Below are 14,873 nucleotides of genomic sequence, written 5' to 3'. Positions count from 1 at the left end.
CCTTCGATTTCTCTCTCCTCCGCATTAAATTCACCGCATTAATTGCGATTAGTATATAAAGGGGGTGGAGGATCCTTTCCAATTCACACTTTCACATTTTCTCTTCATCTTTACAGCGATTTCCGGTGAATACTCTATTCAGTCGAGCATTCCCTTGAAATCGTTTTCTTCTTCCTTCTGCAAGATGTCTTCACATGATTTCGAGTCTACAACCGATGATAGGAGTACTGCTGGCGAGTGCCAATGTGCTCTGCCCGGCGATCAGTACCGGTATGTTGTTAGGAAGTTCATGCTCGATTCTCTCGAGCCTGAGTTTCCTGAACCCCATCAGACCGTGTACGATGCCCCCAGAGGCAAGATCGGGGTTTATGCAGCATTCTTTGTCTACGGGAATCTTAGGTTCCCGTTGACAAAGTTTGTTTACCGTGTCCTTGAGAGGCACGGTGCTCATCTTACCGAGTTGCACCCCATGGCGATCGCCAAGATTCGCCACTTCGAGTGGGTGTGCCGGATTTTGGGCATCGAGCCCTATGTGGACCGCCTGATGACCTTCTATACCTGGAGGTGCATCCAGGGGTGGTACACCCTGACAACCCGTATTAAGGGTCTAAAGATTTGCGCGACCGAGCGCAGTCTCCGATCGTGGAAGCGGGAGTTCTTCTACATATCCGCCCGCGCCGTCCCCCTTGCCATGAAGTTTAAAAATGGCCAAGCAATTCCGAGCCTTCACGCCACCAACTACCAGGAGGCGGAATGGTTCTCGAAGATATCCCTGGTCCAATCTCCGGATTACCGGTTTGCGGAGTCCGGGATGGTGATGTTGGGGATGAGCCGGGTGTGGAAGGAGGCGTCTCAGGTTCCCATCCTTCTCGAATACGGTTTGAACTCTATTCCTTATGGTATGTCTTATCTTTTTTGCTGATATGAGTTTGTCTTCTAACTGTATCTTTTCTTTCAGAGGGGAACGATTTAGAGTCGCTCCTGTACCCGCGGGAAGCTGACGGTCCCCGCGCGGATGGGTACTCGTGCTCTAGACGAGGGCGAGTTGCCCATCCTGGAACAAACGGCGGATCGGTTTGTGGAGGTCTATCCGCTGGGCCACGAGATCCTGAGCCACCGGCGGCCAGGTAAGGCGATATTCTATCCTCAATCCCTCAATGCTGTACCCGCTGCCGGAATTCCTGACATCCCTTCTTCTGAGGAATCCGCAGATGGTCCTTCGCTGGTGCTGAAGAGGAAAGCTGCCGGCGGAAAGGGGAAGGAGAAGGTGGCCTCCACAGCCGATCCAGTGCTTCTATCTGACACTGAGTCAGATAGTGAAGAGGTGGCGGGGAACCCCGGTGGTGAGAAGACCACTGCTCCGGAGGCTACGACTGTTGCCTCCGGAGAACCAACGACGACGACGGTGACCGGCATCAAGAGACCGGCTCCATCGGGCTCGTCCCCGCCCGTCCATACGTTCAGGCTCAAGAAAACCCGTAAGTACAAACGTCCTTATCTTTGTAGATTTATCACTATAAATTTATTGAAACTTATCTTCTTGTGCAGGCGTGGATGTTGACGCATTCCAGGGTGGAGCGCAGGGGAGTACCTCTCCGCCAATGACGGTAGGCTCGGTCAGCCTACCTGAGGCGTCGACCCAGGCGCCTGCGCCTGCATCCGCTGGTCCAGTTGCTCACTCCTTTGAGCCGACTGTTCCAGCCGAGATGACGTCACCGCCGGCCGTGAGTGCGATATTTACAGCATCCTTCACGGAGCCGGCGGTTACTGTTGCTGCTGACTCCACGGCGGCGACCGCGGCGGATACCATGCCTCCGCCATCTACTGCGGCGGAAACCGTGCCGCCTCCGCCATCGGCCTCGACGGCCGAACCTTCAGGTACGCGCGAGGCCTCTCGCCAATCTTTGTTACCTTCCCATCTGCCTGACCTTTTGGATGGATTTCCCTTAGGTTCAGGTGATGGGTTCGGTGGCTATCGGCTTGTGATCGACCCTACAGGTGCGTAGGGTTCTTTTGGCCTTTATACATTTTTTTTTTTTTATCTTTTCCTAACTGCTTTGTTTCTTTTGCAGTGTCGGATTCCAATGAAGTGTATGTTCCAAGATGGAACATTCGCCGAGGAACAACCATTCGCACACCTGTGGAGTGCGTGGACTGGGCTCGCCACGCTGCTCCCCATGGTGCGTTGGGGGAAGCCATGGTTAGCTACCAGGAGGGTAGGCTAACCAACGAGCTTCGGGTTCTCCTGGCCCGGATGCAGCCACGCGTCGAGCTGCTTTGTCGTGAAAACGACAAGTTGAAAGCAGCTCGCGTTAAAGAAGTATCTCAGGCGCGTGCTCTCCGGGAGGAGAACCAAAAACTAACCGCAGTGGCTGCGGAGAAGGATAAGGCCTTCAAGGCCCTCGAGGTTGAGGTTCAAGCGCGACTCGAGGCCCGCTCCAAGGCTGCCCAAGCTGTTAACGAACAGCTTCGGCTAGCTAAGGAGACTGCGAGGAACGCGACCGAGAGGGCCACCAAGGCTGAAGCTGTTGCTGAGCCTCTCCGCCTGGAGAATGAAGAACTTAAAGCCAAATTAGAGGCTCTTCAACAGGCTCATGATGCCTTGGCTATGGAGGATGCAAAGAAGCTTCAAGAGATCCTGGACCAGAGGGGCGTGCTTGCGCACACCGAGCGGAAGCTTAAGGGCGTTGAAAAGGCCGCTGCAAAGGATGTGCTTCTTGCCAATCTTAATAAGAGCGAAGCCGAACGCGCCTGCACCCAAGCTCAAGCCGCCCTTAAAGAAGCTCTGGTTGCCAAGGAATGGCTTCTTCGAGAAGCGTTGCCTCAGGTATTTTAGCTTTGTCTTCACGCTTTCCTTTGCGACAGAAGTTTCTTATACTTGTACATTTTCTTTGTAGGTTGTGCATCGGGTCTTTTCAGAGACATCTTACGACGATGCTATGAGCGCAGCCCTCAACGCTTCTCATGAGGATGGGGAACGGACCGGCTTCCTGCTTGGTCTAGGGTTTGCTGAGAAAGGCGTCCCGCCTTCCAACTTCCCTTTGTATAATGCGGATACTGAAACTATTTACGACCAAGCAGTGAACCAGTATGCTGCCTTCCCGCATCCGGTGGTGGAGAAGGTGAATGAAATTGCTGCTGCTGATGATGGGCTTGCTGTCCTTAGAGCTTTCCTTGAACCGTCACACTCTGCTGATGGTGCGGGTCCAAGTGGAAGTGGTCCTGAAGCATGATCCAGAAGATCCCTTTCCACCACTAGCGTAGATATTTGTTTTTGTATTTCTTTTGTATGCGGGTATATACCCAGCAATGTTTGTAATATTCGAGTTTCGATGAAATAAAGAATGTGTTTGTCCTTTTCTTTGTTGCATGTTTACACTTAGCAATTTCTTTAGTACTTAGATAAGTTAACTTTTTGACGTGGTAAATTATAAGTTTATTTTGCTTCCTCTTTCATGATTGTGCGGGTAGGACCGTCACTTGCACTTAGTAGGATGGCTAAACTTACATTTAACCTGCGTGGAAGTTTACCTCATCTTTTCCTTTGAAATTTTCTAAGTGTTCAGAATAAGTTAACCTTTGAACGTGGTAGATGATAGGTTGAAGTTTTGCTTCCTTGTTCGTGATTGTGCGGGTAAGACCGTCACTTGCACTTACAAGGATGGCTAAACTTTACTTACATCTGACCTGCGTGTAGGTTTTCCTTAGAACTTTTTAACATTTTTAGCGTTGTGTTTATGCGGGTTTTGCCGCCTTCCACACGCAACTACTTACTTCTTCACACATTGATGCGGTGAATACCGGCACATGGGAAGTTCATAAGTTAAAGGTAAGGCTATCAACACATTGTGAAAGGAGAATCATTTCCATTAGAAGTGGCTCTTAGGCCTTTTCTTTACAAGTTTGGAATTGATCTACATATAACATTTGCGTAATTGAGCTCCATTCCATGTTCTTTGGATGGGAGTGCCATCGAGCCTTTCGAGCCGGTATGCGCCCTTTCCCAGAACTTGTTTGATAACGTATGGCCCTTCCCAGACCGGGGCCAGCTTTCCTGGGCGTTCTTGGTTCGAAGCCTCGTTGTTACGCAGTATGTAGTCTCCTTCATTGAAGTTGCAGAGTTTTACCCGCGTGTTGTAGTACTTTTGCATTTGTCGTTTGTAATTCTCTTCACGCACTGCGGCTAAGTCTCTGCGTTCCTCGGTTAGCATAAGGTCTAACCGTCTTTCCGCATCATTGTCTTCTGGCTGGATCAATACCCTTGGTAAGGGTAAACCAATTTCGACCGGGACCATGGCTTCAGTGCCATAAGTGAGACTGAACGGGGTTTCTCCCGTACTGGCCTTCTTCAGCGTTCTGTTTGCCCAAAGGACGTGCGGAAGCTCGTCCACCCAGCCGGATCTGTGTTTCAAGAGTCTTTTCTTTATGCCTTCGACGATGCTTTTATTTGCTCTTTCCACCTCACCATTACCTTGCGGGTGTGCCACTGAGGTAAAGGTGTGGGTGATTTGAAGTTCTTTCAGCCACTGCTGTAGCTTCTTGTCAGCAAAGTTGGTGCCATTATCGCTCACCAAATTCTGGGGAATGCCAGTGATCATCGCTACACCCTCAGCTGTTGGCCATCCCATCATGCCGTGGACTGAAGATACCACGGCGTTGAATCTTGCCATCCCGTCTCTTCCGAATAGGATGTCGTACGTGTGGTGTGGCTTTCTCATCACGACAAAATCCACGTCTTCTGTGCGTGAATGATTCCCATCGGTAAGAGTAACGGGGAAAGATAGGATACCCAGGGGGGTTTCTGTACTGCCGTCAAACCCTTCCATTGAAGCGTAGACCGTTTCCAAGCGTTCTTTGTCTTCATCATCCAGCTTGTCAAAGAACTGCCTGTACATCACTGTCGACGAAGCGCCGTTGTCAGCAAGAGTGCGGGAAGTGATGTAATGCCCCAGCTGGCTTTTGATGACGATGGGGCCTTCTTTGCTGGGGCCTCCTGGCACTCGCGGGAAGCGCACCTCAGCTTCCTTCCACGCGCATGGTTCTGTCACTCGTCTTTTTCTTCCTCTGACCTCGCCATGAACCATGTTGATGCTGATGTCGACGGGCTTTCGTCCGTTACCTCTGTACCGGTTGTCATTCCTTCCTCCCTTCTTGATTGATGCCACGAGATGTGCAAGTCTTCCATCCTTGACAAATGTCTCAACAATATCCTTCAGGGATGTGCACTCTTCAGTACCATGACCCTTTGTCCCGTGGAAATCACAGGATTTGCTTTGATCCGCATTAGGTTTCTGCCGGATCAATGGGGCTTTTGGCCATGGCAATTTTTTCGTGGCAAATATCTCCGTGACGCTCTTGGTGAGTGGCGTCCACCGGTGTTTTCGGTTTGAAGGGTGTGTGTTGTCCCTTCCGCCAACAAGAGGGCGAGAGCTGGATGAGGTGTCAAAGTTTACCCTTGACTGCCAAATACCTAGCCGCCTCTTTTTGTTCTGCCGGGCGATCCTAACGTTGTTCTCCCTTGTCCTCTGCGTGTAGAGGTGTGTACTCTGGGGAAGATCTCTTCCCAGCTGCTTCTCCGTCTCGGCAAAGCGCTTGGCTGCCGTCATGATGGCATCCCATGTGGATGGCATGCCGTCCTTACCCGTCAATGTGCGGATAAGCTCTGGGTACTCGGCGCCCTGGATGAAAGCGGCGCGAACAAGATCTTCACTTATGTTGCCCAGACTCAGCTTCTTGGAGTTGAAGCGGGTGATGAAGTCTAGTAAATATTCATCCTCCTCTCTAACGCAATTGAGGATCGTCCACTGCTCTTCAGTATACTTCCTCTGCTGGCTGAAGTGCTGGCTGAACTTGTTCTGAAAGTCCGCCCAGTCATATATGTGGTGGACCGGTAAACGATCGAACCATGCCCTGGCTGCTCCGACCAGAGTCATCTGGAACATGTAACACCACGTGGGTTCCGTCCAGTTACTGACGGTAGCCCCCGCAATGAACCTGTTCAAATGGTCGTCTGGGTCGGATAGACCATCATAAGTGCCAATGTTGGACATTTGTTTGGCACTTCTCGGGGCGATTGCTTCCGCAATATCCCTTGCAAATTTTGACTTTCCTGCATTCGTAGCAGTTGGTCTAATGGTTTTGGAGAAGTCACGCGGGTTTCTCTCCGCATTTGTTGGTTTAAAGGCTTCCCCAAAATTCCTTTTTGGCTGGGAGTCCGTTTCCTTACGCTTCCCTTTCGCCTTATGGCGAGGGTTTGCGTCGGTATCGGACTCCTCCCTCTCATCGTCTGAGTACTCGCCCTCGCTGTTCATAATGAGGTGTTGGCGAGTACTGCCGAATTCGTCAGCCTGTTGAACTGAACGCAAGCGTTCGTCCAATTCAGCTTGGAACTCTTTCTGACGTGCTTCGGCCCACGCCTTCACTTGATCTAGTGTTTGGCGAGGGACCCTCGTTCGTTTTTCCAGCTGGGTATCGGTGAACCCCAGTGGAATATTTACTGCACTTGCCCCGGCTTGGGTAGTCGGGGTAGTGTTCGTAAGGATTGTATAACCGCCGGTGTTCCCCCCAGTTGCTGGGGTTGTTATCGGGGTTTCTTGGTCGGTTACTGGCCTTTTGACCGGAGTAACGTTAACCATTTCTTCAGAAAATTTGAAAAAACTAAATTAGTTCTAGCTTTTATGCACGGATGGCGCCAATGAAGAAACACTAAGTGACCCGGTGCAGATTATAGATAATCTGGGGGTTAAGTAATGTTTCCCACGAGAATGAGGTCCAACAAAGACGGTTGTTCTTCAGGGGACCTGCAAAACAAACACCGTAAGCTCGTCACTGAGAAGGGGGGGTTCCTCCTTGTGACCACCCTCCGGCGTGAGAATCAGACTAGATTGCTCTGTATATAAGTGTATATTAAGAGATTGCTAGATAACAGGATAGCAGATGATCTTACCATTCCAAGATGTTGGAGTATTTATAGCCGAAGGTAGGTTTCCTAGAAGGTACAGCCGGCTGAATAGTATTCCTGTTCTACCAACAGTGGACTATGCACAGGCCATACTGGTTGGTGGGTAGGTTACGGCCAACAGTAACAAAGTCGGCTGCACTATTCCACCAACTGTAGATTATGCACGTCCCACCTACTGTGGATTGTACGCAGGCCATGCTGGTTGGTGAATAGGTTACGGCCAACAGTAACACTATTCCACCAACTGTAGGCTGCGCATGCCCCACAGTAAGGGTTGGTGAGTAGGCAGCGGCTAATAGTGACGAACAGTACTAGAGGGTGCTCCTCCTCGCACTGTTGTCGGTGAGCTGTCACCCTGTGATTGGCTCATGGGCTGTTCTGGTCAGATCGTCTGTCCTATCCATACCTTGGTAGGTATAGTACAAAAGATCTTTCAGAATCATACGGACTGGCTCATTTAGGCGGGATTGTTCCCGCCTTGCTCATTCCTTCATGTGACTACTGAAGTAGCTAGTGTCTTGTGCGTGTAGCCCTGCTGTCTGCGGGTAGCCTTCCCTGATGGCTTGTATCCGCAACTGCGGGAACAGGCGGGGTACTTCACCATTGGGAGGCTTTCCCTGCGTGTACAGCTTGCGTACTGCGCGTAAGGTTCTCTGAGCATGGTGGGTCCTGCGGGAGCAGATGGCCTTTGCGCAGACGTCCCTGTTCAAGGTGAGTCTTGCGGGACCAACTGGGCTCTGCTGGGACCTACCTCTTCATGCACATATCAAACATTCATACAAATTACGTACCATATAAACCCTATCCAACCATAAAATACATGAATCAAAAGTGTTATGGTACCCTTATAAGTTATAACATGAATCAAGAGTGCGATTACCTTAAAAAATACGTCGTTCTAAAAGCAGTGTTGTAAAAATTGCTAGTCGGTATTCAGCGAGTGGGTAGGGATTAACGATTAATGGAGATTAATCGGGATTAATCGACTCAGACTTTAATGTATATTTTTTTTAGTTTTATATATACACACACATTTTTAAACGTAATTTTCAGTTTTATACACACACAAACATATTTTGGCCGGAAACTGGCTGGAATCTCGCTGGCAACCGTTAGTTTTTGCTAGATTCTCGTCGGAAACCGCAAATTTTGATCAGAATCTTGCCGGACACCGCCGATTTTAGCCAGATTTGACCGTCGACCGATTAATAAACCGACTAATCCAAACTTAATCAATAAAATGAGGAGTAGCAATTAATCGGTGCATAGTCGGGATTTTTGCAAGAATAAAAATAAAAATATAAGCTTCTAACGTCGTAAACTATTTCAAGCAAATATATCAACAATAGAATAATAATAACAATAATATTATTATTATTTGGAAGGAAGATCCATATTGAGTGAAAACGATTACTGAATCTTCTTCTTCTTCTCTTGTTCAATCAATTATTCTCTCAAACCCTAATTCGTTTCACAGACACAAGGTATATTATTAATCTATCTATATCACTTTACACATGTCCTGTTATTATTATTATCATTATTATTAATCGAATATTTTTATTTACACTTACAATTGCAATTGATTGATTTCACACATTCCAATTCATCCACCCAATTTGCAGGTACAACAACTTCTGTAATTCATAGTTTTATTATTATTATTATTATTTAGATCTTCAAAATTAGGGCTTTTTTTGGTACCGCAAAATTAATCAATTTTATCAGTTTTTAGTTATGGGTTTCACACATTTTGAAATTGATTAGGTTTTAAATCTGGGTTTGTTATTGGATACGTGTTAATTGTGTGTGTGTGTGTGTTTGCTGTTGTTGCGTTAAGTGTTAATTTTACGTAAACAAGTTGAACTTGATTCACGAAGGAACCGTAAAACCTACGCGAAAGGATCTGAGTCCTCTCTGTAGCTGCGTTAAACCGGGACGCGGTGGTAACTTGGTTGATATCGGTTCGTTACCGTACCGCTAAGCAGTTAATGAGGAAAAATATCGGTTATCGGGATGGGATTTCGGTGGGATATCGGTAATTTAGTATCATGTAAAATTTTCGTATATATCTATATATATATATATATTTTATAGCAATTTAACACTAATAATTTAGTATACTCTCCTACCAAAATTAACCGTTTATAACTTGCAAAACACTAACAATCGTAGCAAGTTTGAACTGATTAAGACTTAAAACAGGAATATCGGTGATATATCGGTCGATATCACCGTTATTCTCGGTACCGATATTTTACCAAGAGACTGATAACCGATATATCGCCAATATATCGGTGATATTGACTACATAGCGATACCGTCAAAAAGGTTTTGTAGTCGAAGTTGAAATGCTAAGAGTCTTGTACTAAAACTGTAAATGCGTGAAACTTTGGTGGAAAAGTTGAAAGTTTAAAACTTTTTAACTTTCCGTTTAATAGATATATAATCTGATTATACTTATTGACCCCTACATGACCGCTTGGTATTTAAGCTTTGATTATGTTACTATTGTTTGATGTTAATGGTTTGTTAAGTGTCAATTGGTGAGATGTGATTTGATGTTAGATTGACCTAATTGTGATTATTGTTTTTTATAATTAAAGTATTAATTTTTAATCAATTATTTTACGTAACACAACTTGCATCTGTGCTATTAACATCATGTTGATTAGCTTTTTAGATGTTGATAACTTGATAGCCTTTCTTGGTGTCACACAATTACAAAACGTATAATATCATATCACTATGGTTCATGTATTAGTTTTTAAGCTTTGATTATGTTGCTCAGTGAGCAAAGTTGTTTGATACGATGTTAATTGTTTGTTAAACGTCAATTGGCAAGATGTGATTTGATGCTAAATTAACTTTATTTATATAGAAATTGGAAATAAATGTCAATAAATTCATCATCATCATCATCATCATCATCATCGTACTCAGTATATCCCACCAATAGCAATGCTATGGTAGGGTCTGAGGAGGGTAAGATGTAGACAACCTTACCTCTACCCCATAGGGATAGAGAGGCTGCTTCCGATGAGACCCCCGGCTCGATAGTAGTTTTGCATCAAGCCTTGGACATAAGGCACATAGCACTCAATCATCGGGACACCGGCTGATTGGTGCATGTGCCCTTGTCAATAAATTAATTATCATTAATTTTTAATTAATTATTTTACGAGTCACAACTTGCATCTGTACCATTAAGTATTTACATCATGTTGATTAGCTTTTTAGATGTTGATAGCCTTTCTTGATGTCACACAATTAGAAATTGTATAATATTATATCGCTATGGTTCATGTATTAGTTTTTAAGGTTTGATTATGCTGCTCATTGAGCAAAGTTGTTAAATGTTAATTGTTTGTTAAACGTCAATCGGCGAGATGTGATTTGGTTTTAAATTAACTTGATTTATATAGAAATTGGAAATAAATGTCGATAAATTAATTATCATTAATTATTTTACGAGTCACAACTTGCATCCGTGCTATTAGCCTCATGTGGATTAGCTTTTTAGATGCTGATAGCCTTTCTTGATGTCACACGATTCGAAATCGTATCATATCATATCATATCATATCACGGTGGCTCATATAGTGTGATAACACGCATATAGGCCATGTCATTTCTTATATAATCTCATCGATGGATTGCGTAAACATGTTTTCTTCACCTGATAGCCTTTTAGAACGCGTGTTTTAGTTATCTTTGCTATCTTATGTAACATATTATTTTCTTAATTATTCATACATCTTACTCAAATCAACAGTATCTTTTCCTGTACTGTCCATATTAATTGCAAATTATTTTGTACCTTTTTAATAAGTCAGCTCGAGTTATCTAGGCCAGGGTCCCCATTTATCACTACTTAATTGCATTATAGATGTTTGACTGATAGCCAAATACTTATGGAAACTCGATGCGTTTTTAACCATTTGATATTTTAACCACCACTTTGCAGGATAAGATATGGAGGGATCAAGGAACCATAGTTTGGACATGGTTTTAAGAAACTACAAGCTCGGGAAAACACTCGGTATCGGTTCGTTTGGAAAAGTGAAAGTTGCAGAGCACGGTCTAACCGGTCACAAAGTTGCTATAAAGATTCTTAACCGTCGCAAGATTAAAAACATGGACATGGAAGAAAAAGGTAGCAACATATTGATAGCAATAATTTCATTCTTCATTGTTTGACATAAAAATGAAAACTTTAACGCTCTTTTGCAGTTAGAAGAGAGATCAAGATATTAAGATTGTTTATGCATCCACATATTATTCGGCTTTATGAGGTTATAGAGACGGCATCAGATATTTATCTTGTGATGGAATACGTGAAATCTGGTGAGTTGTTTGATTACATTGTTGAGAAGGGCCGGTTACAAGAAGATGAGGGCCGTAAGTTCTTTCAGCAGGTGATTTATTGGACTCTTAGTTTCTTATCATATGTTACTTTTGTTGGTTTTTAATATTTTTCAAGTGGGCCCTACAGATAATATCTGGTGTGGAGTATTGCCATAGGAACATGGTGGCTCATAGAGATTTAAAACCGGAGAATCTGCTGCTGGATGCCAAGTGCAATGTCAAACTTGCTGACTTTGGTCTAAGCAATATTATGCGAGATGGTCATTTTCTCAAGACAAGCTGCGGAAGTCCAAATTATGCTGCCCCCGAGGTATGGCTTTATGATATTTAAGGGTGTAAACGAGCTGAGCCAAGCTGAACCTAAGCTCGACTAGGCTAGAGCTCGGCTTGTTTGACTTACGAGATATCGAGCTCAAGTTTGGCTCGTTTAGAACTCTATTTCTCTAGCTCAAGCTTGACTCGTTTATTATCGACTAATTATTTTATTGACATTTATTTTCATTTTTCATACGAATTTTAATTATAATTTTTATATGTGCATGATATGTTATTTATTTATTTTTTATCATAATTTTATATACAATAATAGTTATTATACAATATGTTTAATATATTGAATACACATTATATAAATAATAGGCTTGTCTACTCACAAGCCAACTCGAGCTCAATAAGTGAGGCTCAGGGCTCGGGCTCATTTATCGAACAAGCTAATTTTTAGGCTCAAGCTCATTTAAAATAGGGATGTGCAAAAAAACCGAAAATTGAGGAAACCCGACAAACGAACCGTATCTGTAACCGAAAAAGATCGAACCGATCTGTAAATTCGGTTTTTGGTGCGGTTACCGATTTTACAAATCTTGCTTTTAGCGATTCGATTACGAGTTTGAAAATCATTAATGGTTTTATAATTTAAATTTTGTTTTGTCTTAGGTTATATCTGGAAAGCTGTATGCTGGACCTGAGGTTGACGTGTGGAGCTGTGGTGTTATCTTGTATGCTCTTTTATGTGGGACCCTTCCTTTTGATGATGAGAATATCCCTAACCTCTTCAAGAAGATTAAGGTAAATATTCATCCAAACTGTGAAAATCGTAATGGTTATTAATTATTATTAATTAATTGTTCAACTATATCAAAATATGTTGGTTTGTTTGTTTGTTGTTCAGGGTGGAATATATACACTTCCTAGCCACTTATCACCCGGTGCAAGAGACCTAATCCCGAGGATGCTCGTGGTGGACCCCATGAAAAGAATAACTATTCCCGACATCCGTTTGCACCCATGGTTCCAGGCTCATCTTCCCCGCTACTTAGCCGTGCCTCCACCAGATTCCATGCAGCAAGCAAAAAAGGTTTGACTTTTTTGTTGACCCTTATATGAAGTGGTCTTTGGGTGATTAAAGTCGTTTTATGCGTACAGATTGATGAAGATATTCTTTTAGAGGTGGGTAAAATGGGATTTGACAGAGACACCCTCTTGGAGTCGCTTCGCAGCCGTGTGCAAAATGATGTAGCCTTTTTTTTAATTTAAATTTATGTTAATAGATTTTAATAGTTTATATTACATTATTGCTAATTCTTGCATATTATTTAGGGTACTGTGGCATATTATTTGTTATTGGATAACCGATATCGTCACAAAAGTAGCTATCTTGGAGCTGAATTCCAGAAACCTATGGTTAGATTGTTTTTCTGTCTCTTAAATAGTCTTGTAAACGAACTGAACAAACACGAACAGAGCATGTTCGTGTTTGTTCGTTTAACTTTAACTAAACAAATGGTCTAACACAAACAATTAAACGTACAGGGTCTTCTTGTTTATGTTCGTTCTTAAGAAACTGAACATGTTTGTGTTCATTTATGTTCGTTCGTTAACAGTTTAAATGAACAAACATAACTGAGCTAAAACCAGTTGAAAAATAAACTAAGTTGTAATGGGAAATTTATATAAATGAGTATATTAACGAACATGAACGAACGGACTTCAAAAAAGGTAAACTGACGAACATAAATGGACGTAAACGTTTAAAAATAGACAAATTTAAATGAACGAACCAGACATGTGTTCATGATAAATGAATATATTAACGAGCATGGACGAATGAACTTCAAAAAAGGTTAACTGACGAACATAAACGTTAAAACATAGACAAATTTAAATGAACGAACAAGACACGTGTTCATGTTTGTTTGTTTATTAAATAAACAAACATAAACGAAATTCCTGCCAAACGGTTCACGAACTGTTCACTGAGCGTTTGGTTCGTTCACAGGCGTATCACGTATGTGTATCCATCCAAAATTTGTGTTTATGTTTTCTACTTTATGATTGCAGGATGGATTGAACCGAAACGAGGCTGCTACTTCAATAATGTCGCCACGGTCAAATACATATTTTGACTACCAAGGGATAAATTTTCGGAACCAAGTAGAGAGAAAATGGGCTCTTGGGCTTCAGGTGAAGTTTTTCTCTAAAATAAGTAAAACTTATAGAGAAATTAAAATTAAATGTGTTACTATTTTCTTCATGGTTTTACAGTCGAGAGCGCATCCTCGTGAGATAATGACAGAAGTTCTCAAAGCCTTGCAAGAACTGAACGTGTTTTGGAAAAAGATCGGCCACTACAACATGAAATGCAGGTGGGCCCCTGGCAACAACAACTCTATGCAAAGTAATAATTACTTTGGTGATGAGTCGACTATTGTGGAGACCGACGCTGCTTTGACTTCCCCGAACGTGGTCAAATTTGAAGTCCAGGTAACTTTTGTTTCCACACGATGGCTGTCACAATATGTGAATGCAGTTTGACTAATCTTTCGACTGAAACATTTGATTGCAGCTTTACAAAACCCGTGAGGACAAGTATCTGTTGGATTTGCAGAGGATTCAAGGACCACAGTTTCTGTTTTTGGATCTCTGCGCTGCGTTTCTTGCACAGCTTCGTGTTCTCTAGAGCGAGTGAGCGGTTAATATAGCGTCATCATTGTCAAGATTATTATTATTATTATTATTATTATTATTATTATTATTTATTATTATTATTATTATTATGAACAGCTTTCACCCCGAATTTGTTGTGGTGATGAAAAGCTAGGTTAATGTAAATACCAAGTTTTCTTGTTCAAGTTATTAGGGTACTGTACTATTTTCTCCAGCCTCACATGTTTATTAATAGCTACTTCGCTTCGTGACTTTTTTCTTAATTTTTTTTAATGCATTATGATTATGATTATGATGATGATGATGATGGTGGTTGTGTCTAATGATGTGATAGTTGTATGTGAGTTCTTTAGTTAATGTACTGTGCGAGATGTAACAGATCGTTGGATGTCCAAATGCAAGGATGTAGCAGATCGTTGGATGTTCACTGTCGACATTCAGTTGTGTCATGAGTCAATCGTATAATGTGTTTTTATAAACGACACCAAGAGCTAACGAGCAAACCCCAATCGGCGGCGTAAACTAATCTTGCATTGATTGTTCGACTACGGGACATGAAAACCAAGTCAAAGTTCAAGTTTTCAACCCAACATCATGCAAC

The 14,873-nt window shown here is 43.0% G+C and overlaps 1 protein-coding gene across 4 annotated transcripts; it reads left to right on the top strand.

Annotated features, from left to right (window-relative positions):
• Window positions 1–8,342: 8,342 nt before the first annotated feature.
• On the top strand, window positions 8,343–14,518 carry LOC143532077 (SNF1-related protein kinase catalytic subunit alpha KIN10-like). 4 transcript variants are annotated; one of them, XM_077027226.1, is made up of 11 exons: window positions 8,343–8,445; window positions 10,929–11,117; window positions 11,195–11,379; window positions 11,457–11,639; window positions 12,263–12,394; window positions 12,498–12,683; window positions 12,752–12,841; window positions 12,926–13,009; window positions 13,667–13,789; window positions 13,871–14,089; window positions 14,172–14,518. In XM_077027226.1, the coding sequence occupies exons 2-11, from the start codon at window positions 10,937–10,939 to the stop codon at window positions 14,283–14,285; spliced, it is 1,497 nt and encodes a 498-aa protein (XP_076883341.1). In that variant the 5' UTR covers window positions 8,343–8,445; window positions 10,929–10,936; the 3' UTR covers window positions 14,286–14,518. The 4 variants fall into 4 exon arrangements, with proteins under 4 accessions (XP_076883341.1, XP_076883343.1, XP_076883342.1 ...); XM_077027228.1 differs by lacking the exon at window positions 8,343–8,445 and adding an exon at window positions 8,568–8,586; XM_077027227.1 differs by lacking the exon at window positions 8,343–8,445 and adding an exon at window positions 10,558–10,777.
• The last annotated feature ends 355 nt before the right edge of the window (window positions 14,519–14,873 follow it).

Source organism: Bidens hawaiensis, unplaced genomic scaffold (genome assembly GCF_021521415.1).
Source record: "Bidens hawaiensis isolate Kalapana, Puna unplaced genomic scaffold, B.hawaiensis_p1.1 tig00009343_1, whole genome shotgun sequence".
NCBI lineage: Eukaryota > Viridiplantae > Streptophyta > Magnoliopsida > Asterales > Asteraceae > Bidens > Bidens hawaiensis.
The sequence above is the reverse complement of the archived record's forward strand: the minus strand, read 5'-3'. Positions and strand labels throughout refer to the sequence as shown.

What these genes read in the sequence shown, in the direction of transcription:
- LOC143532077 (XM_077027226.1), top strand. Translation starts at nt 10,937, where the DNA reads ATGGAGGGATCAAGGAACCATAGTTTGGACATGGTTTTAAGAAACTAC. An exon ending in GCCGTAAGTTCTTTCAGCAG is followed by an intron (nt 11,380 to 11,456) that starts GTGATTTATTGG and finishes TGGGCCCTACAG; the next exon opens with ATAATATCTGGTGTGGAGTA. An exon ending in GCAGCCGTGTGCAAAATGAT is followed by an intron (nt 12,842 to 12,925) that starts GTAGCCTTTTTT and finishes CATATTATTTAG; the next exon opens with GGTACTGTGGCATATTATTT.